This window comes from Quercus robur, chromosome 3, assembly GCF_932294415.1.
Source record: "Quercus robur chromosome 3, dhQueRobu3.1, whole genome shotgun sequence".
In the NCBI taxonomy this organism is placed as follows: Eukaryota; Viridiplantae; Streptophyta; class Magnoliopsida; order Fagales; family Fagaceae; genus Quercus; species Quercus robur.
The window spans coordinates 54,683,349-54,704,748 of NC_065536.1; the positions used below are offsets into that span (position 1 = coordinate 54,683,349).

The window sequence follows — 21,400 nt, forward strand, 5'->3', positions numbered from 1 at the left end:
GAGGATGAATTTCCCTAAATGATATTTTTAAACAAAATATTTAAAAATTCATGTGAAAAAATACAATTCACCCATAACTCGATTGACTCGAACTTTTTTTTTTTTTTTTACCTGAATAAATTGATCCATTTTTTACCTAAACCCCTTTTTAACCTGACTAGAAACCAACCCATTTGCCAAGTCTATGTATATTACATACTCTCTTCATCCCATTTTGTTTGGCTTGCATATAAAGGAACATCATTTAATGCATTGTCTTTTATATAAAAATATGCAAGTTTTCAAAACGGGTTTGGCTTACTTCTAGTACTTTTTTTAAATGGAGGTGTCATTTTGTTTTAAATATACAATAGCAAGTGGTAGTAAGTTTCAATCTCCACATTTTATTTAGTTAGTGAGTGATGTGACAATTTCTCATTAAAACAAAAAGAGATTTCAGTTAAAAAAGTACTAGAGGTAAACCAGACCCTTTCAAAACTACCCTCATTAATTTAAACTTTAAGGTCCATTTAGTTAGGGTGAAAATAGGGAGGATAGCAAAAAGGGGAAGAAAAATAGGAGAGAAAAGAGTTTTTGGGGTTGTTTGGTTTGGTGGAAAATTAGAGGAATTTTGGTGGCACCTAGGTATTTTCTCCCCAAACTTACCAAAATATTTTTTTTCTCCAATCCGAAGAGAAAACTCAATTGATTTTGCTGCAGCCATTCCAACGACTTTTCTACCCCTTAGTTAAGGTTAATTAGACATCTCTCTCACTCTCTTTGATTTTTTTTTTAATTGTTTTTTCCCCTTCTACTCTCTCTCTCTCTCTCTCTCTCTCTCTCTCTCTCTCTCTCTCTCTCTCTCTCTCTCTCTCTCTCTCTCTCTCTCTCTCTCTCTCTGTTTAGTTTTTGTTGATGTCATTTACTTATTTTCCCTTTTTTTTTCTTTCTTTTTCTACTTGTTCAATATCAATCAATCTCTTGACTCTATTTTTTTTTTCTATTTTTCTCATAAAAAATTTAATAAATATAATAAAAAAGAGAAAAAAAAAAAAGTAATATGTATAATGATTTAATTTTTATAAAATGTTATTTTATTAATTTTAAATAATAAATAAATAATATTTTATTACAAATAAATTACTTCTTATATGAAATGAAATAAAGATATAAGTGTAGATTTATATAAACTACTTTTTTTTTATCTTTCCACTTTTCTCCCCAACCGAACAAAATTTTTTTCCATTTCTCCAACTTAACACACAGGAGGAAAAATTAAATCTTATCTATCCTCTCATCATTTTCTATCATTCTACTTGATGATGATCTGATCGTCAGTTGATTTATGATCGTCCAGATGAAGCTGTTCCTCGCCAGACCAATCTTCTGCAACCCGTGGACGAACGAAAGGAAGTAGTTTGCCGGCGTTGTGCCTGCAAAAAGGTCTCCGATGCCAAAGTTAGAAAGATTGACAAAGGAGAACAATGGGAGTAATTTGCTAGAGTGTTTTCTTACCCTCCCCCTTTCGGGGTTCCGACTTTATATATGTGTGTTTGCAGGTTTTCTCTTTTAGCCGTTGGTGGAGCCTTGATGGAGGCTTTAATCTAGCCTGGTAACGTCTTTGCTGGGTGTTAATGATGAGCTGCCATTCCCAACGGTCTGAAGGTTTGATTACTGTTTTGTAACCGTTCCGTGGAGAGTGGGAACGAGTGTTCGGATCTTTGAGCAACGACCTTACCTCTAAGGACGATTTTAGTAAGATCGTCCTTATCTTGCATTGTATGGACGATTACCATTTTGGTCGGGCTTATCACTACTTTTTCATTTTCCCAACCAAACAACATCTTAAGTGAAATAAGGGTATTGAATTTTTAAATAAAGTAAGGAGTATGTTAAAAATTTTATTTGTTGAATTTTTAAATAGGATTTCATATTGACCCCCTTTCAATCGTCCCCCCTAGGTGAACTAAAAAGACTAATATTTTTTCGCTCATTTATTTTTGAAATTATCATGAGCAAAACTTGATCCCCAACCCCAACATTACATGATTCGTCATGCTAAATTTCTAATCCCAAAACTCTTAAGAATTCAACTCTACTCTCCTCTTATTTTATTGATTACATAACCTTAGGCCAATTTCTCTTCCAACTAATACCATCCTAATCAAATTACCAGCAAACAGCTACAAATCTCTTGCAAGACATTTAGGCACTATGCAAGCTCATAGCAAAATGTGAAATGCACACATTATGAAAACATGTATGCATTGTCATTTATGCCATAAAATCGAGAAGTGCCCAAGAGCAACGCTCCTAAAACAGGAGGGACATAACAGATTTAACAAAAACATTACCCATATCAACTCGCTCCTCCTTGCTACTCCCATTCGTCTAGAACAAGAACACTGCATGACTGAGTCCTACCTAGCCATTTACACCCAAAGTGACTAGACCTGCGTGTTACTATCTTTTTTTCTTTCTTGACAAACATGCAAAAGCTTTAGAACATTCATATAAATTTAGGCCTAAGCATCCATAATTTATGTTAATTTCATTTATATTTTGAATTCACTTTTTTCACACTTATGAATGCTTCTATTAAATGTTTATAATTTAAAATATATGTTTTTAACTCTATTGCAGCCGGATTATTTTGGCATATACTTTGTCATTTGATATCTTCAAATTTTTACTTATCGCATTATTCAAGCAAGAAATTGTCTCAACCATTCATCTTTCATTCTGTTTGCATTTAGTTTTCTTAAAATCATTGTATTTAAATGACATTATATATATGACTTATCCAAAAAAATAATAATAGTAATAATAATAATAACAACATGCATTATTTTTGTCAATTGAGTTTGAGTTGTGCACGGTAAAGCCCACAACTAACAATTAAACCAATAATAACTAAATTTAAATTGAGTATATATAAATTTTTTAAAAAAAGGGGTTGGGTCACAACTCACGAGTTACCCAAGTCGGTTTGAATTGATCTAAAAAAAAAAATCAGGCTCAGGTTGGGTCAGGTTAGGATAATTAGGATCTTATTGAAATTTGAATTCCTTCATATTCCATGTTATTTAGCGTTCAGATTGTGCATGTTTTTGTTGTATAACTTATCAAATCCATCCTTAAAAGTTATTATAGTTTTTTTAGTGAAGATTGTAATGTACTTTTGTTTCCAAAAAGAAAAAGAAAAAAGAAACCCAAAAATATGGTGTCTTTTCAACAAAAGAAATGATGCATTCACAATATTTTCACAACAAAATTTAAGTAGCAGGTTGTTACTAGTTGTTCTTGTTGGAATAAAAAAATAATCTTAATATTAGGTTCAACTAATAACAACCAACTACTTATTATTTGTTGTAACAATATTATTAAAATATTAACAAATAGTAAATAGATGGGATTCTCAAAGTCACAGACTCTCTCAGTCTCTCACACACATTCAGTCTCCAGCTTGCTTGAGAAGCAAGATCTCGCCCACGTGCGAGACGGTTATATTCCATTCCCGCCAAGCACCAAGCTTAAATTGAACATCACACCCATTTTTCCATCCTTCAAATAAAAAAAAAAACACCCAAACCTCTCTCCGATAACCTCACAATATGCCGAGTATCACCGTTGTGATTCAAGAAAACCTGCACTGGACTCTTGCAATGTCGAGGATGAACGGCGGTGAGTTTCTGAGGAAACTTTTCAATTTCTTCTTCTTTTTCTTTTTCTTTTTCCTTTGTTCTAAGATACCTGTTGCTGTTGCTGCTTTTCCAGTTCAAGTTCCAAATGGAACTTCACCTGAAGATTTGTTAGCATATTGCCAAAGCAGAGCACACATGTTTGGTATATCTTTTCCTTTTTTGTTTCCATGTTCTCTTTAATTGTCAATTCACAATTGTATGTTATCTAGGGTTTGTTTGTGAGTATGTGCTATAATCCATACAGAATTTTGGTTTGTATATTCAATTTTCTTTTAATATGTCTATGTTGAGAATTGTTTCCTTATATATAGACATATTCATAATAATGTGATTTATTTATGAATATGCCAATCAGAGAGAGATGATTGGGCCGATAAACGTTTTACCCCTGGGAGAGCGATGTTGCTGAATATCAGGTCCAATTTTCAAACATTGTTTTGTTTGAGGTATTTGATGAGGATTAGGCGCTGGAACAATCTTACACGGAGGGTGCTACGGCAATATCAGATCAGGCATTCTCGCGCTCTTAATGCATTTGTAGCCTCCATCTCAGAATTTGTGAATTGGGCCACCATGTTGCATTATTACCTTACACATGACGAGAGCATCGTATTGGTGCTCACTGGTTTTTGTGATTATAAGGTCTTCTGAGTCTCTGACCATTCACTTGTGATGGGATGCTTCCACTTGTTCTCCACCAGTGGGTTTGGAAGTTGGAACCTACTTTAATAAATACCATAACTATCTTGTTCTTTCACTGCCTTTTGGGATTTGGGTGTTTAACATTTTTGGATTTAGGTTCCCTTTTGCAACATCCTCTGTCATGAGATGGAATGGCATGATGGGTGCAGGATACAGAAGCTGTCTTTGGTTTTCGTTTTTAAGATTTCACTTTAATTGCATTTTATGTTGCCTATTGTGGGAGCATAAATCATAGCCAAGCTCAGTTTTCAATATATGAGCTCTGAATTCCTCAATTTAATTATGACATGTCACACTTATACATACTATGTATATTCTACAACATCTCCTGAATTTCTTTTTGGATTTATGTGTATGCTGCAAGTTGTTCCTGTATTATAGGTTTGCTTTCATGTCAGAGATTATACCAATTGCACTATTTGTATTATAGGTTTGCTTTCATGTCAGAGATTATACCAGTTGCACTATTTATGGGGAAAAAAAAAAGTCTATAAGCATCTTGAAGAAATAGGTTATGTTTTTATTTCTGGTCAATTCGAACTATTTATTTCCTTATTTCACATTGCTGCATAAAATGGAGTATACATAACCTTAGTGAAGGAAGTCCACTAGTGAAAACTGATTGAAAGGGATGCACGCAAGTGATTGCAAGAAGCTAGGTTCTAAGCTTAAGGTCTGTAACATTTATGTTCCTCTTAACTCTCAGGTGTTAATAATGTCGCTCAATCTTAGATAAGAATGTGGCACATTAATAGGAATTAAATTTAAGAGCAGAATTTGTTCACAAATTGGAAAGAAGATATATACAAGGTTAAAATAAGGAATGCTCTGGCACTACATATTAAACAGGAATTTGTGTAATAAAATGTAGGTATCTAATGGGCTATATGAAACATGAACTTCAGATTATTCTATGAAGGCCTGAGTCTCAGTTCCCCAAATAGTTCAGATGGGGTTTGAAGTTGATATGATTGCTGGCAAAGGAAGTCTGTGTATTTGCCTCTCTTCATTACATTTTTTAAATTGATTGTGGTAGATTAAGTTTTCTCTTTTCTAAATTGCTTTGATAGTTGTCTTCTTCTATTTTTCTTTTCCCTGAAAAGTAATAAAATTATATATATTGAAGACAAGGAGAGCTGAAATGGTAGAGCCTCCTAAAGAATTTTAAGGTAAGCCCAAATCCTAGTACAACATTCAAAACAGAAATACTAGAAAGTAGACTTGATCTTAATATATCTCTTCTAGCCTTCTTCTTGTAAGAAAAAAAAAAAAGGATTAAAAACCTATCCATGCCTTCTAAAATTTGGTTATTCTACAACAATAGCAATAACAACACCTTAGTCCCAAAATTTGGGGTTGGCTGTTGTTATGTTAACCGAAATTGTAACTGCTGTCAATTGTAAAAGTATTCTATGAAGCTTGTGTCCTAGTTTTGAACTACAAAGTACAAGATGCTACTTCAATGAAAATTTTTTAGTTTGTACAATCATTTCTGGACAAAGGGGGTTTTTTGCATTCACTTGAACCTGTGATTAATTGGTACACAAATAAAGCCTGGCCAGCCAAGCTACGTATAAGCAGAACTTCGTGACAGGCTTGCCTCAATCATTCTGTATGCCATTCTGTTCTGATTTCTAATCTTTCTCATCTGCATTTGAGACAGGAAATTGGAATTGGTTCCTTGTGTGTTATTATCTTCTGACAATGAACAAATATTGATGTGGAGGGGATTGGAAATCAATGCATGAAAAAGCTCCTTCAGCTACAACCCCCCCTGAAATCAGCATTGCAGGTGGTTCTGAAAGTTCAGCTATGCGTTAGAAAGAGGGAATGGGACAAGTCACATTGCATTCACACAAATTTCTTTGAAACCATACTGTGCAATAATTGTTTGTTATAATGATGGGAATAATATGTGGCGCACTCCTGAGGCGAAATTGGATGACATTACAGGTTTCTGTACATTGTGTTTTCTTAACTGGGTTTTAGGTTCCTAAAGGAAGTTATGCAAGTAACCCAAATGCACGCCATATAATTGGGTTTTGAAAGGTGATTCAGTTATGGATTGTTGAAATTATTCCTTATATTAGCAATTTAGCTTTCTCAAAACATTTTCCCCAGAAAAAAAAAAAAAAAAAATCTCAAAACATATTTAGCAAACCGGCCTCTATTATTGTCTTTATTTGAATATTGCTCATTGCAGATTGTCTTGGGCACTAAAGCCTTTGGTCACGTCTGCAGACTTACAGCATTAGAGGTAATTATGCAGAGTTAATGAAATTATTTCTTTTACACACAGGTAGGTTACTTTTGCCTTACCAAGTGCAGTACAAGTTACAACCACTGATTCTATGCATACACAGATACTTGTCACATTAGGGTGAGGAGTTTCTAAGCTTCCCACTATATATTAAACATTATGAAATTATTATCTTAGGTTTATTAAATAAAAAATCATAAGGAGCCTTTTGGTTTGGTTTCATTTACATATCTTGCTCTAGAATTTGAGGAGGAAGGTATTATTTTTTGTACTTATGGATGTCTATGAATTTGGCATTATTTTCTTACAGCTGATATCAAGAAGCATCCTCACTTCCATACACTATCTAACACTCCATTTGATTTGTTGTAAAACATTTTCATTAAAATATTTTCAGATGTTTTGTGTGATATGTAATTTTTCAAACACAACCCATCAAACCGATGAACCCCGAATGAGTGGGGAGAGCCACAATGTGTTTTTGTAAAATATTTTACAAAGGATTTTACAATCAACTAAAAACGTTTTTAAATTTGATCAAATTTTACAATAAAACAAACACGATAAAAAGCTAAAAATATTTTCTGTAAAATATTTTATAGTGAAACAAGCAGGGCATTTACCTGATGTACCTAGTTTGAAGGCTTTTTTTGAAAAGTCTTCTTTGGAAAAACCAGTCTTCCAATCTTATGGAAAAAAGTTCAATCTCATGGAAACAATTTTCAATTGAGCCTTGAAAGGATTTTGGAAACCCACTAAAGGGCCAACTTCCCTTGAAAACAACTTAAAAGCCCAACGAGTCTTTCAAAAACTTTAAAGGTTCCTATGAGTTTTTTTTTTTTTTTTTTTTTTTTGATAGAAGATTAAGTTCAAGTTACCCCTAGTGCAACTTTAATGGCCTGTTTGGAAGTTTAGAGAGGGAGGAGAGTAGAGGGGAGTAGATGGGAGGAAAGTAGTGGAGAAAAGAGTAGAGGAGAATGGTTATCTTCTATCTTGTTTGGATGTTTTTAAAATTAGTAAGGGAGAATGGAGTAATTAGCCCTTCCTCTATTTTAAAAATTAGGATAGAAAGGAGAGGAAATGATTTAAATAGACAAATTTATCCCTATTTGAAAATAGACTTGCAAAATTGGTCTATTATTAATTTGTTATATTAAATAATTATGTAATCAACATTCTCATTTCATCAAATACCACTAATAAAAGTATAAAACTACTATTAACTATTATAAAATAATTTTTATTACCTCAAAAAAAATTATAATAAGTATTCTGATTAATTAGCTAGGTTGAGAAAGTGAAAATTTCAGAATTAGCGTTAATAGAAACGTGAATAAACGTTAAGCTCCTTTTCCCTCTCTTTCTCAGCTAATTTTCTCAAGAACCAAACAGAATATCAACAAAATATACAAAGAAACGAAACCTGGATATGATTGAGAAACGATCTCGCAGAGTTAAGCTAGATTCAAAATCCAACAAATATTATCGAGAACCGATCTCGTTGAGTTAATCGAAATTCCACACTCCGCCGAGGGACCACCGCAAACAATACTGATTTTAAGAACTCTACGTTTCTCCACCGCTTACTCTTCCTTCTCCACAATCCGGTCATCCACAACCTCCAGGGAGGCGCGTTGAACTCCAACGCTCCACGAACAACTTATAATTCTGTAATCGCATGAAATTCAGAGAACCAGCAAAGAAAGCGTTCGGTGAAGAAGTTCCAACGTTGGACCTCCAACGAGTCCTTCGACGTCGTCCTCAACGACTCGTCCTCGTTCTCGTCAGTAACAAAGGTATATAGCATGGCTACATATTACTCTGTTTGGTTGCCCAGAAAGTTGGAGCAATAAAATTAAAAAATTTCAAGTTATTAATTGATTTTTTATTAATTATTTTTTCATTTTCGTGGTCTTTCAATGGTTTTTAGCGAAAATGGCATGCTTAAGTGTGTAAAAAAAGGGGGTTGTTTAGCTTCAGTGTCAGTGAAATAGTGAGATTCAAAATTTTTTTTTTTTTCATTCACCTAAAATTTTCTCAAGAAACAAACAATGATTATTTATATAATCGGTTTGTAATTTTGTTAATTTAGAAAGGATAAATTGGGAAATTCATTTGGTCAATAATTTATCTACTCTACTCTCCTTCTAAATCTCTCCAATTTTGGAGAATTAAAAATGAGAGGTTAGAAGTAGTTGAAATCCCTCCAAACCCCTCCCTCTCCTTCTTTAAAAAAACTTCTAAACAAGGTAATTGAATTACTCTCCCTCCCTTTACTCTACTCCCCCTCCTTTTTTAAACTTCCAAACAGGCCATAAGTAATGCTACACATATAAACATCTAGTGCATGAATCAACTTAGTTCTTGATTCAAACAAAAAGAAAATTGAAACCCCCTATAGATGAATAAAGTTAAGAGAGTAAAGAGTGTTGTGCTGTTTTAGCATAATGAAATTTAATGTTAATGTTATCAAAATAAATAAATCCTATAAGATTCCTACCAATAACCCAAACATATGAATCTCAAATCCTTGGAAATATGAGTAGATTCATAATCAAGCCAAACATAGAGATAATTATATTTTTAGGGATCACATTCCAAGAAATTTGAATGTCATTGGATAATGTCAATTCCCTAAACCAAACGCTGTCTAAAGTTATGTACAAATAAACAAAACAAACAAAATAATTCCAAATTACAGTGTTGTAATGCTTACCATATCACATCGAAATAAATGCCCCCTTATAGTATCAACAATTCCACCCCTGGGGCTAAGCTTGTTTCTAATTTCTTCGCACAAGCTGTAGCTGCTGCTAATTTCTTCTTGATATAGCTAGAATCATGTAATATTTCTCCCAGACTTAGCCTTTGTGTATAAACAATTATCTTCTCCAATGACGTAGCTTTATTGATTAAATACAAGGCAAGCTGCATGTCAGCAAAACAGCCAACAAAACCAATCAATTCAACCACCTTGAGGCATTGGTGTGGACATGTATCCCTCCGCACATTTATTTCTCCATCCATTTGGGGATCATTTAGCCCAACAAACTGTCACAGGGAAGAAGTAAAGGTGTTATGCTAGTTAAAAGATAGGCACACCATTGTTATTAACAATGTCATCAACAAAAGACTAGAAGTTTAGACTTTGCGTAGCCACAACTAATAGGTTGTCTACTTTATTATATTTTCATATTTGTTGAATATAAGTAGGCCATTACCTATGCAATGCCAACTGAGACCATTGCATGTTCCATAAGGCTAGAAATCAAGCTTATTTGCAAGGAAAAATTTTACCACCACACCAGTTTTGGGGAAATTTTCTCCAGCCCACTACGTGGCAGTCAAAGAGACTATCAACATTACTTTTAGTCACATGAATTGCTTAATTAATACAAGTGGATGGTCTTATAAATTATGAAAACCCTGTCCTATTTGCAAATAAACATCAAAATATCATTACAATAAAAAGAAACATAAGCATAATACAACAAAAATACAAATCTTCAAAATATCATTACAATAGAAAGAAAACATAAGCATACTACAACAAAAAATAAACCCCATTATGCTGACGCAATTTGGATGTAGGTGCTAACCAATTCCAGCTTCCATCCGTAAAGCCAAGTACTAGAGCTATTAATATGAACAGGGTAACTTTCCTAATCCATGGGCTAGAAACTATACTGCATTCAACCAAACAAAAGTTGCAAAAAACCATATAAAAAAACACCACTTGAAATAGGCATATCATTTTTATCCTATGAATTGAATGCTGTGCAATAAAGAATGGACTGATTTTATTTGCAACGAACACTCAAAAAAAAAAAAAAAAAAAAACAATTTTAAGAGAGAATGATCCACAACTTGCAAGTTCCTTGAGGACTGATTCAATTTGCTAAAAAAATTAAAACATGATATTTGCTTTCAATAAAGGAAAGAAAAATTCTCACACAACAAACAAGTTGAGTGAGAGCCATAGCAATTCCACACCAAATTCATGACTGAATCTAACCAACAAAACATGAGTTAGATAGTTGTACTTCCACTAGACATGGTTCACAATACACAATAAGGGCGGAACAAATACACCAACATAGAAATGATTAGGACGAAGCAACATAGAATGTAACCCTTTATCAATGTTATGCAAGCCATGATAATTGTCTTCTATTTATTATCTAATCCATTAAAACATGTTCTATACATTTTTGTTTATTTTTTATTTTTTATATAATCGATAGTTGAGAGATGGGGGATTTGAACCTTGGACATCACTGTTGGAAAAACCATGAGGTAATAATTGAGCTACAATGCCCTTGGCATGTTCAAGGTATAATTTATATATAGTTAACTCTAATCACTTTGATATTGCAAGCATGCAGCATGATGATGTAATCAAACAATGCCAACAATGGATTAGTCAACAAACACATTCATTTAAAAGTTAGTGATATTACAATGATAAATGTTATACCAGGTGTGACTTAAACCAAGCCAATAACCTCTATAGACAGCAAAAAAACACATAATAAAAATGACATCGTAAGGGCTGTTCAAGTAAATGACAGAAGGAGTTTGATAAACAATTGAGACAACAATAAAACATTACATGGGACTTATCTACAATTGATACTTGATAGCAAAGCAAATATGTGGCTACATAACACATATGCATACTAAGATAATAAAATATACAGCTTAAGTGAAGATGTAGATAATAAAATGTCAGCACAATAAAACTTACCAACTCTAAATTTATAAGAGTTACCTTGAGCACAATTCTTTGCAACATAGGGGATGCTGTAAGAAAGGAAGTGCAACAAGGAATGCCATCCAAGAAAAGTCGATGTATATCCAATTTCAGTAGCCTAAGATTTCTTAACTTTGGTAATTTGGGGAACCTGAAAAATCTCTGAAAAATTGAACCAAGAAAAAATAGCACATTCATAAACAAACATTATCAGCATGAGAAAAATAAAATTATATATATATATATATATATAAAGTTAACAATCATGAAATTTTTTTGACTAACCAAAATCATTAATTCAAGTGTCTCCAGCTGAGAGAAATAATGTGACATTGGGCAACGATTTTTAAATGAATAACCAACATAGCTATCCATCACAGACAGAGAAACAAAATTGGGAATATCACCTAGAAGGATCCTTGTTGTCTCACAACCAAAATATTTGAAAGAAACCAGATTTATAGCATGAATCTGAATGTGTTTGAGATTTTGGCAGAATATTATCTTTAAATGCTTTAGCTTGGGCAAAGGGCAAGAAGTCTTTAAATTCATTAGAGACCTTGATATCTCCACATGTAATATTTCAATGAATGGGCAATTAGATAAAATATATTCGAGAACTTCCCCAGTCACTTCCACAGAAGTCAAAGAGAGGTCTGTTAAGGATTCAAGACTGTAACTCTGAAAAGGCTGACTAGTAAGAGAATATTTATGACGCCCAAGCGACAACAAATTCAATGAAAGCTTTTTAACTTTTTTTCTCATTGAAAATCTTATCCAATTGTCAAGTACCGCCGAGAATGTCCCATCCATGTCAAAGAAAACTCTAAACTCATCTATAGTATCACCTTGATGCAATTCCAATACATCATTCACCCAAACAATAAACTTAGATCTTTCAGAATACAATGCCGTCCTAAAGTCAGCAATAGAAATCTCATGACACTTGTATTTCTCCCACACAGGTTGCAACCTTGATTTATCGAAAACTAAGTTACAAGTCACAAATGTCCACAAATATCTCCACCTTCTAGACAGGATACTTGTTCTCTGCCTTTCTTCCAACTTCAATAATGACAGAATCGAGACAAGAATTTCATCTGGCAAGTCACTTAACCGATCTTGGGACAAATTGATTCTCTGAATATTAGAGGCAGTGAATATTAGCAAAGAATATAACATATTTTTGTAACTTTTTAATCAAATACCACCAAAAAAAAAAAAAAAAAAAGAGTCAACAAAATTTTGACTTCGGGTAACGAAATTTATCACCTTTTGGTTTGTAATTTTTGAGCTGGGATGAACTATCTTTGCCAGGTTAGTCTGTCTCTTCGCCATCTAGTATAGGACTTTAATAAATATAATAAAAACTGCAGCACAAAGAAAGATCAAAACTTTAGTCGATATTCGCTGAGACCAGAGTCTGTCAGCACATCCAATGTTTAAAATTAAGTAATGAAAAAATAGCTATCAAAATATAATAGAGAAAATAAAAAGGCAGGATTTTTAAGAACTACGAAAGTTATGAGAAGAACAAAGAAGGCATAGAAATAAATAAATAAAAAAAATCAAAAGACACCGATGTGGGAACCTAGATTCACATACAAGCAGATACAACGAAGACAAAAAATAATAATAATAATTTAAAAAAACTAAGAAATAAAAGAAAAAATTTATATAGAGACTCACTCACCGGAGGTGGCAGAGTGCGAAAGAGAGTCTATCGGCCTTGGAGCAAGTGCCGCGCTTAACAAGAAGAAGGAATTTGGTGTTAGTGTTAGTGGACTGGATATGTTAAGACGGGCTTTAATTATGTTTCTTTTCTTTTGGGCCATAATGGGATGAGCCACTTAAATTGTTACTTCTCTAGAAGATCTGAGTCTAAATATTAATAGGTTTATTTAAGGGTATGTTTAGATATAGTTTATTTTGTTAAAATTGAAAATTTATCGTTGAAAGTACCGTAGATTAGTTTATTTTGTTAAAATTGAAAATTTATCGCTGAAAGTACCGTAGATAAAGGTAAAAGTTAGTTGAAATTGTATAATAGGACTCATAAATAGTATCAAAAAGTATAGTGAGGACCATAAATAGTAACAAAAATAAACTGAATAATGAAATAATTTATAATTTTCATTGGTTTCCAAATGCATACTAAATTGTTAGAGTAATAGCATCTAGTTTTTAGAAAATATCTCATTTAATCATTTCAAAAACTATTTTATCTATAATATAATATCATTTTACAATACACCTAACATTTCAACTTTTATTTTACCATATAATGCATTAAAATAATATATTTACATAATAAAATAATATAACCCAAAATCATCTCTATTTTCTCACATTTCTCTCCTATTACTAATTTTTTTCTCTCTCTTTCTTTCTCTTGACCAACTATCGCCGCCAAGCAACCCAAAAGCATAGCACCACCCATCGGCACAGCTACTGATTCAAACCATAATAGAAACACAAAGCCAAATAAATCCCAAAACAGAAACTCAATTAGCCAAACAAAAACTCAAAACTAGTACCCAGACAAATCTCAAAACCCAAATTGCCACTGCAACCACCAACTACCACCACCACAACAACGAACAAACCCAAAAAAAGCTACCAAAACTCAAACAAGCTACTACAAAATTAAACATTTAAACAAAAACCCTTCAACCCATTAAGCAAAAACTCAATCTTAAAATCAAAAAACTCCGACAACTAAATTAAACACTTAAAAACAAAAACTCATTAAAAGCAAAGCAAAAAAAATCATAAACTTCAAATAAATACCCCAAAATCCAATAATTGGCGAGGTTGAGCCCATCATTGGAGGAGAGGTTGAGCATCCCATCATTGGAGGAGAGGTTGAGCAACCCATCATCGGAGGCAAGCTTGACCGCCTGCATCACAGGACCATGTCGCCGAAACCACCAAACCTACGCCGGACCCACGACCCACACCAAGAAAAAACGACCACCATGAGTGAGATGTGAGAGAGAGAAGCCATGTTCTGGAGAGAGAGACAGACAGACAAACAGACAGAGAGAATGAGATAATGAAGAGAGAGAAAGAGGCAGATATTTGTAGGTGGGGATAAAAGAAATATTATTTGGGTTTTAGAACGTTGCTACAATACCATCATAAATTTATGATGGTACTATGGCACAATTGTAAATTTTTTTAGAATTAAAAAACCGGGTACTGATGCTCTTACTCTCCCTCTCTTCATCAATACCAAAAAGCGATTCGTGTCTTGATCTGATAATAAAGAGCTATCATCAAGAGCAAATGTCATAGGTTGAAACTCTCTTAAAAAAAAAAATAGTATTTTTCTCCTTCACATGCCCTACCCCAAAACACACACTCGGACACTCTCTTTTCTAAAAAAAAAAAAAAAAAAACTCAAACACTACTTGTAGGCCACCAACATTTAAGCAATAAAGGGTTATCTTTCAATATTCAATAGAGTGCACATAATCAAAGGATTTACAAACTAGAGCTTAGAATTTAATAAATAAATAAATAAGTGATATATTACTCCTTTTTTATGAACAAAACATTCATGAGAGAGAGAGAGAGAGAGAGAACTCAAATATGGTATTAAGGGTGAGCTTGGAGGTGAAAGGGTTGAGCTTCATTAGCAAAGCCAAAGACTGTCCAATCCAACCAGCATGACTCTCAGCTCATTCGTCGTTCGTTGCCACTGCCACTGCCACTGCCACTTTACCGTTTCACTGAACTACCTTGACTTCGCCACCACTTGCTTTAACTTAAAAGGAAAGTTGGGTTTGTCTTTGATGTCTTTGGATTTGGGTTTTGTGTTATGGTAAGTCATGGCAACGAGGGAGAGGACGGGTTTGTTGGGATTTTTATTTGGTGGTTTTGTAATTTGGATTTTATTGGGTGGGTTTGCTATTTGTGTTTGTGTTTTGATTTGGTATGGTGAAATGAAAGAAACTTAGTTACACAAACCTTAGTTGCACAAACAAACTTTTATATCTCTAAAAAGCCTCACTGTATATGGATTATAACGTCCTTTAAATATCAAATCAAATGGATCTCGAATTTGACTATGAGCCATGTTGAGTAATGATGCAGTAGATTATCTGACATGTTTCCTATGTTGCATAACTATTAGCACATAAAATAGTGTGTTTGGTAGAGAAAAAATAGTGTGTTCATGTGAAAATCAAAAAACGACAAGCAACTAATCATAGTTTGCCGCATAAAATAATTGTGATAAAAGTTGTAGGTTAGCTTATCATACTAGATTTACTCTTACTACTTTATTGCTTGACACATGCATGCAACAGTTAGCTGTGGCATTTGGCCACGCCAAAGTATCTTTTTTATTCTCCATGTGAATATGGTTGATCTCTTTTCCTAAACAGATTTATCTAATTGCTTGTTATACAATTCAATATCACACCATATCCAAAATTCTTGTTCCACCATTAAATTTGAAATGATGAATTAATACAAGTTCTCCAAAAATGCATATATTATTCATTATTTAAGAAGAAAGCATATTAAATCAGTCCACATGCAAAGGCATTCCCTTTAAACTTCAAAACATAAGGAGGACTACAAAGAAAGGGAAACTTATTAGCCAACAAAGTTTTGATTCTTCTATGGCAAAACATTATAATTAATTAAGGGACTAATTATAGGTTTAAATTGTACTAGCAATGTAAATCTTATATTCTACACAATTTGTTGATCTACAATGTAAGATTTACATTGCAAGTATAATGTAAACCTATAATTACCTTAAATAAGGAGTCACTTTGATTCTCTAGGACTAATAAAAGATAGTTTCACGTGAGAATTAATTAACTTAAGAGCTCCTTCAGACTTAATGCGCCTTGGTGTTTTATATTGGCTGATCAAGGCCCCTTGAAAAAGTCCAACAATTCTTCAAACGTGCCTAGTTCCACCACTCGAATCTCAAGGGGCCCTACAGACTTGTTATGTGTACAGCATATTCGATATGTGTAATCGAGCTCTTCTTCCATAATAATGCAACATTCTTGTAGCACCTTGTCATCGAGTGCTGCAATATTAGCCAACTGATCATCATCATCTGCCTTCGATGATTCATGAAATCGAATTTCCCAATACAATACATAATGTCCTAGGCCTATTGGCTATTGGCATAGTTGATGCATCCACATAGCTAGTGTAGTCCATGAGTAGAGCACTATAAGGCTCTAGCAATTTCTTGGCCACATTGATGCTCTTTTGCAAATCCTCTTTGTTGGTTTTGTCGTCATCTACACTGAGAATGATGTCTCTCCTACATATGTATGGAAATTGTGGAGCTCGATTGTGGAATCCGATCACTTGTAGCACGTCACCAACACGATGACGATATAGTCCTAATGGGACATGTTGAAATTAAAAAGCTTAGTGTTAATGAAAATACGACACCAATGTATATATTAGTGCATAAATAACAAAATTGGTATAAGAGAAGCTTTGAATTTGAATTTTTTTTTTCTTTTTTTTAATTTAAAGAAAAGGACTTTTATGTCGTGATGATAGTTCCATACTATTCATAAGTAGGGTTTAAGTGAGTCAGGAAAAGTGAATTTATCTGCGAGTTTTTTTTTTTTTTTTTTTTTTTTTTTTTTTTTTTTCTTCGCTTAGTCTGAAAACAAAAGAATATATTCAACCTTAAAATCAAAGTAAGGAAATAAGAATAAAAACATTTGTCCACTTTTAATGTTTTGATTGCATGTAATTCTTCAATTAGTTAAGTGTCCCTTTTTTTTTTCTTATATAAGATTTTCATTTGAAAAAAAAAAAAAGCAATTGCAAGTAAAGACCCACCAGCAATGGTAGTGACCGCCAATTCATAATAACAGCCAAGCCTAACTTGTATAAGGTCGACAAGTCTATCATTGGGTACTTCATCTTCTTCACCTACGTTCATCAACATTGTCCCATTCTCTCCCAAGGGTATAAATTCAAAATAACCCATATTGGGCAAGAGGGTATATGCTACATCAGAAGGGTCACATAAGGGCTTCAAGTTAACCCCAAAGAAACATTCTGATGAGGTATAAATGTTTGACACCAATGGCAATTTCCCATCACTATAATACTCTAGGGCCGGTATATATTGTGCCATCGAGCCAGTGATCGCAGCCTCAATGAACTTAGCTCTAGGCCAAAGTAGAAGTACATGCCCTTGCCCTCGTCAACACCAGGGACATACCTGGAATTAGAATGTCACACATGCTTAATTAGAAACAAGATGTATTCTTGTATAGCTAACCTGACCTTAATTAGTTGTGCGGGTTATAACTAATAACTTGTTATGAAATCTAATTCAATGCAGGCTTGTGATTATGGTTTTATGATTGTAATGATTTAAAGTCAAAACTTAGAAAAAATCTTACTGGATTTTAATTAGAGTTTAATTTTGTGCTAACTGTTAAGTGTCCAATTGACCTTTTAAAATTTTGGTGAACCACAATAATGTCATTGCTTCAATCTCAATACAATACTTGTTACTGAACTGTTCTGGAGATGAGCACCCTACAAAAATGTGAGTCCCATTTATTATTCATAGATATCTATTTGTATTCCATTCATTGTTTATATATGTTTTACATAAGAAAATGAACTGGTGTAATAGTTCTTTAAAGAATAACCCAAATGTCATTATATACTTCTAATCGATGCTAGTCTACTTTCAACTTTATATCTTCGCCTAATTGTTGTGCATGCTTTAAATCCAAAGTTAGATCTACGTTTCAATTTCATTACTATTTGGCAAAATTCTAAGGTATTTTTTCATTTTTTTCATCTCTATCTTTATTCTTCAAAATGTTATGTTGTCTACGTGAATATGAAATGGATATATATATATATATATATAACATCAATAATATCATTATAATTGAACATGTCTATGTGTAAGTACGGGTTACAAGGTAAATAGTAAGTGAAAGACTAAAAGTCAATTTTCTTTAACAATTTTTAAAAGAAACATTAGTAAAAACATAAAAACAAAAAAGGAAATGTTAAACAATGCCCTTAAGACATTGGTTTAAGAGATATTTTTAAAAACATTTTATTAGGAGAATAATAAAACAATAAATGTAGTTTGTAAGGACTCAATTTGTAACGATCCCAAACCGGTCTTGGGTTTGTACACTAAAAGAGCCCAAACAATATAATTTGTAGAGCGTGATTTTGAAAGGCTAGGCCTTGGTCACCGTACGGTGGGTGGTCATGGTATTCATACAGAGATTTACCATGTTTGCCCAAGAAGTCTTTCTCCTCGGCATGGCCTAGGAGGCCCTGGTTCTTGGCCTTTTTTCCCAGCCCCCTTTTCTGGATTGCTTACTTCTCCTTTTATATTAGCCTTTACTCCTCCTCCAACGTCCACGTGTAGCTTCAACCATACCCAAAGTGGTTGGAGGTGGTTGTAAAAAATGAAAAGCATTGCTCTGTCTGACGCAGAGTATTTAATTGCAGTAATGACAGCCTTTCCTTTGTTCTTTGTCGCCAAATTGTCCAGGGGTCCTTTCTCCATCAACGTGGATGTGTTCGGTTTTTCCCTAAATTGTTTCTATACCGTTCTTGCCCTTTCTTTTAGGAATGCTTTAGGATGCCGAGGATAGAATCATCCTCGGCTATGTCTCGTGGCTATTTGGACTTTCATTGTATGTCTTCGGAAATTCCTCTTCTCGGCTCAGGCCTTGGACCCTAAAGCAAAGTGGGCCGGGGTCACAAGCTCTTTGGCCCTACAATAGCCCTTCAAAATCCTGCTGTCCAGCCCCTCGGATGGAGATGAGGGTTTTGGTGACGTCAGGCCTATGTCACGGCTTGCCAAGCTTTGTCCTTCATTAATATCGGTGTCTTCTCGTTTGCCTGGGAAACGCTCCAGGTTATGAGACATTCATTTGGTTTTACTCACGTCGTGCTTCTGCTGTTTCAGTGTACGAGGCGCGCTTTTAATAAGTTTTTTTTACGAGGCAACGCCAATCCAACGGTTGTAGATGGCGTTGGGAGTTGAGTGGGAATTATCTCGTTTGTAGTTTTTTCTGGAAATCTGTACAGATTAAATGCCACCAGACTTGCCTTCCATATAAGAAGCAAGGTAGGAGGTCATTTCCTTTACGTACAAACTCCTCAATCTTTCCAAATTCCTAAACCACCTGTTGTGCTCAAAGTCCTCACTGTCAGTGGGATTAAGCCTTAGGGAGTAACATGGTTGGGGCGAAGGGACCACACCCTCTCCAGAAGTATTGGGTCACTCCGAGACTCAAGATGGCCCGGTCAGGGCAAAGGAGACAAAGACTCAAAACACTCTTCCCCCTTGACAAGGCGGGAAAGAAGCCTCTTCTTCCTTTAGCCAAAATCCGAAGTAGGTGCTGGTTGCATCAGATTTTTGGTGCGACGGCATTAGGGTTGCTCATCATCGGTACCATTCGCTCTCTCTCGAGCGCTGCTAACTTGGCACTGGACTGATGGGAGTCAGAGCTGGCACGGGGATTAGACATCCCTGCTTCCTCCTCTCCTCTTTCTCTGGTGCCTCCTTTTACCTCCGCTTCTTCTTCTCTTCCATCACTAAGGACATCCTGATGTTTCTGCTTCTTCTTCTGCCTTTTCTCCCCTTCCATCAAAGGGACCATCCTGACACGCTTAGTCGCCACAAGAGCAAAATTTTGAAGGATTTTATTGTTCCCTTGTATCTTTTTCTTTTTTGCTTTTCTTTTTACTTTTGTAGTTAGCTTCCGGTATAGGCTTGTTTAAGCCCCTTGTTGTACGCTGTACTATTTCTTCGTATTAATAAACGATGACTTTACTTTATTCTAAGTACTCTCTCTTTTCTGCAATAGTTATATTGTGAATGGGTGTGCTATCTATTTTTTTTTTTTTTTTTAATTCTGAACGATACCTAGGGCCGAAACCCCTGCTAACAGAAAGCTATTATTTTGAACTTATTGAGACAAACAGGCATAATAATGCCGACCTGAAAAAGGTTATACATATAAGACTAACTAGGATAACAGCTGAATGCTATGTATTGCATATGAAGCGATCATCCGAGGATGGGTAACCCAAAATGAACTATCCAAGAGGGTCGCCGAGGAGTAGGGTACTTTGCCACGTTCCTAACAACATCCATAGCTTTAACCATTTTTGGCATCCGATCCGAGGACCGAGGTATGATTGTACCGGGCCTAAATACTCGCTTACATTAGTCTCCCTAGAGATGGGGATCTGAGGACGGTACGGGATTTCCATTATGTCTAAGATTTAATCCATTTTCTAATAACTAATCTCCCCATAGGTTTAAGTCCGAGGGCCATGCAATACCTTAGTTCTGTCCAAAACTTAGATTTTTCTTTAAGTAGTTGGTTTCCCCATAGGTTTGAGTCCGAGGACCATGCAATACCTTGGTTCTGTCCAAAACTTAGAATTTTCTTTAAGTAGTTGGTTTCCCCATAGGTTTGAGTCCGAGGACCATGCAATACCTTGCTTCTATCCAAAACTTAGAATTTTCTTTAAGTAGTTGGTTTCCCCATAAGTTTGAGTCCGAGGACCATGCAATACCTTGGTTCTGTCCAAAATTTAGATTTTTCTTTAAGTAATTGGTTTCCTCATAGGTTTGAGTCCGAGGACCATGCAATACCTTGGTTCTGTCCAAAACTTAGAATTTTCTTTAAGTAGTTGGTTTCCCCCATAGGTTTGAGTCCGAAGACCATGCAATACCTTGGTTCTGTCCAAAACTTATATTTTTCTTTAAGTAGTTGGTTTCCCCATAGGTTTGAGTCCGAGGACCATGCAATACCTTAGTTCTATCCAAAACTTAGAATTTTCTTTAAGTAGTTGGTTTCCCTATAGGTTTGAGTCCGAGGACCATACAATACCTTGGTTCTGTCCAAAATTTAGATTTTTCTTTAAGTAGTTGGTTTCCCCATAGGTTTGAGTCCAAGGAGCATGCAATACCTTGGTTCTGTCCAAAACTTAGATTTTTCTTTA

The 21,400-nt window shown here is 34.5% G+C and overlaps 2 protein-coding genes and 1 pseudogene across 6 annotated transcripts; 1 reads left to right on the forward strand and 2 right to left on the reverse strand.

The window, feature by feature from the left end:
- Positions 1–3,437: 3,437 nt before the first annotated feature.
- On the forward strand, positions 3,438–4,777 carry LOC126716423 (uncharacterized). Its single transcript, XM_050417263.1, has 3 exons — positions 3,438–3,663; positions 3,757–3,825; positions 4,039–4,777. Exons 1-3 carry the CDS (start codon positions 3,594–3,596, stop codon positions 4,332–4,334), a joined length of 435 nt encoding a protein of 144 aa, XP_050273220.1. The 5' UTR covers positions 3,438–3,593; the 3' UTR covers positions 4,335–4,777.
- Positions 4,778–9,202: 4,425 nt separating this feature from the next.
- On the reverse strand, positions 9,203–14,415 carry LOC126718407 (F-box/FBD/LRR-repeat protein At5g53840-like). 5 transcript variants are annotated; one of them, XM_050420573.1, is made up of 6 exons: positions 14,189–14,415; positions 13,088–13,144; positions 12,671–12,768; positions 11,684–12,538; positions 11,393–11,560; positions 9,203–9,696 (listed from the first exon to the last, which is right to left on the reverse strand). In XM_050420573.1, exons 3-6 carry the CDS (start codon positions 12,734–12,736, stop codon positions 9,388–9,390), a joined length of 1,398 nt encoding a protein of 465 aa, XP_050276530.1. In that variant the 5' UTR covers positions 12,737–12,768; positions 13,088–13,144; positions 14,189–14,415; the 3' UTR covers positions 9,203–9,387. The 5 variants fall into 5 exon arrangements, with proteins under 5 accessions (XP_050276530.1, XP_050276529.1, XP_050276533.1 ...); XM_050420572.1 differs by having other exon boundaries at positions 13,092–13,144; positions 14,189–14,414; XM_050420576.1 differs by lacking the exon at positions 14,189–14,415 and having other exon boundaries at positions 11,417–11,560; positions 13,092–13,172.
- A 1,765-nt stretch (positions 14,416–16,180) lies between these two features.
- Positions 16,181–20,046, reverse strand: LOC126719795 (putative indole-3-acetic acid-amido synthetase GH3.9; annotated as a pseudogene).
- Between the last annotated feature and the right edge of the window lie 1,354 nt (positions 20,047–21,400).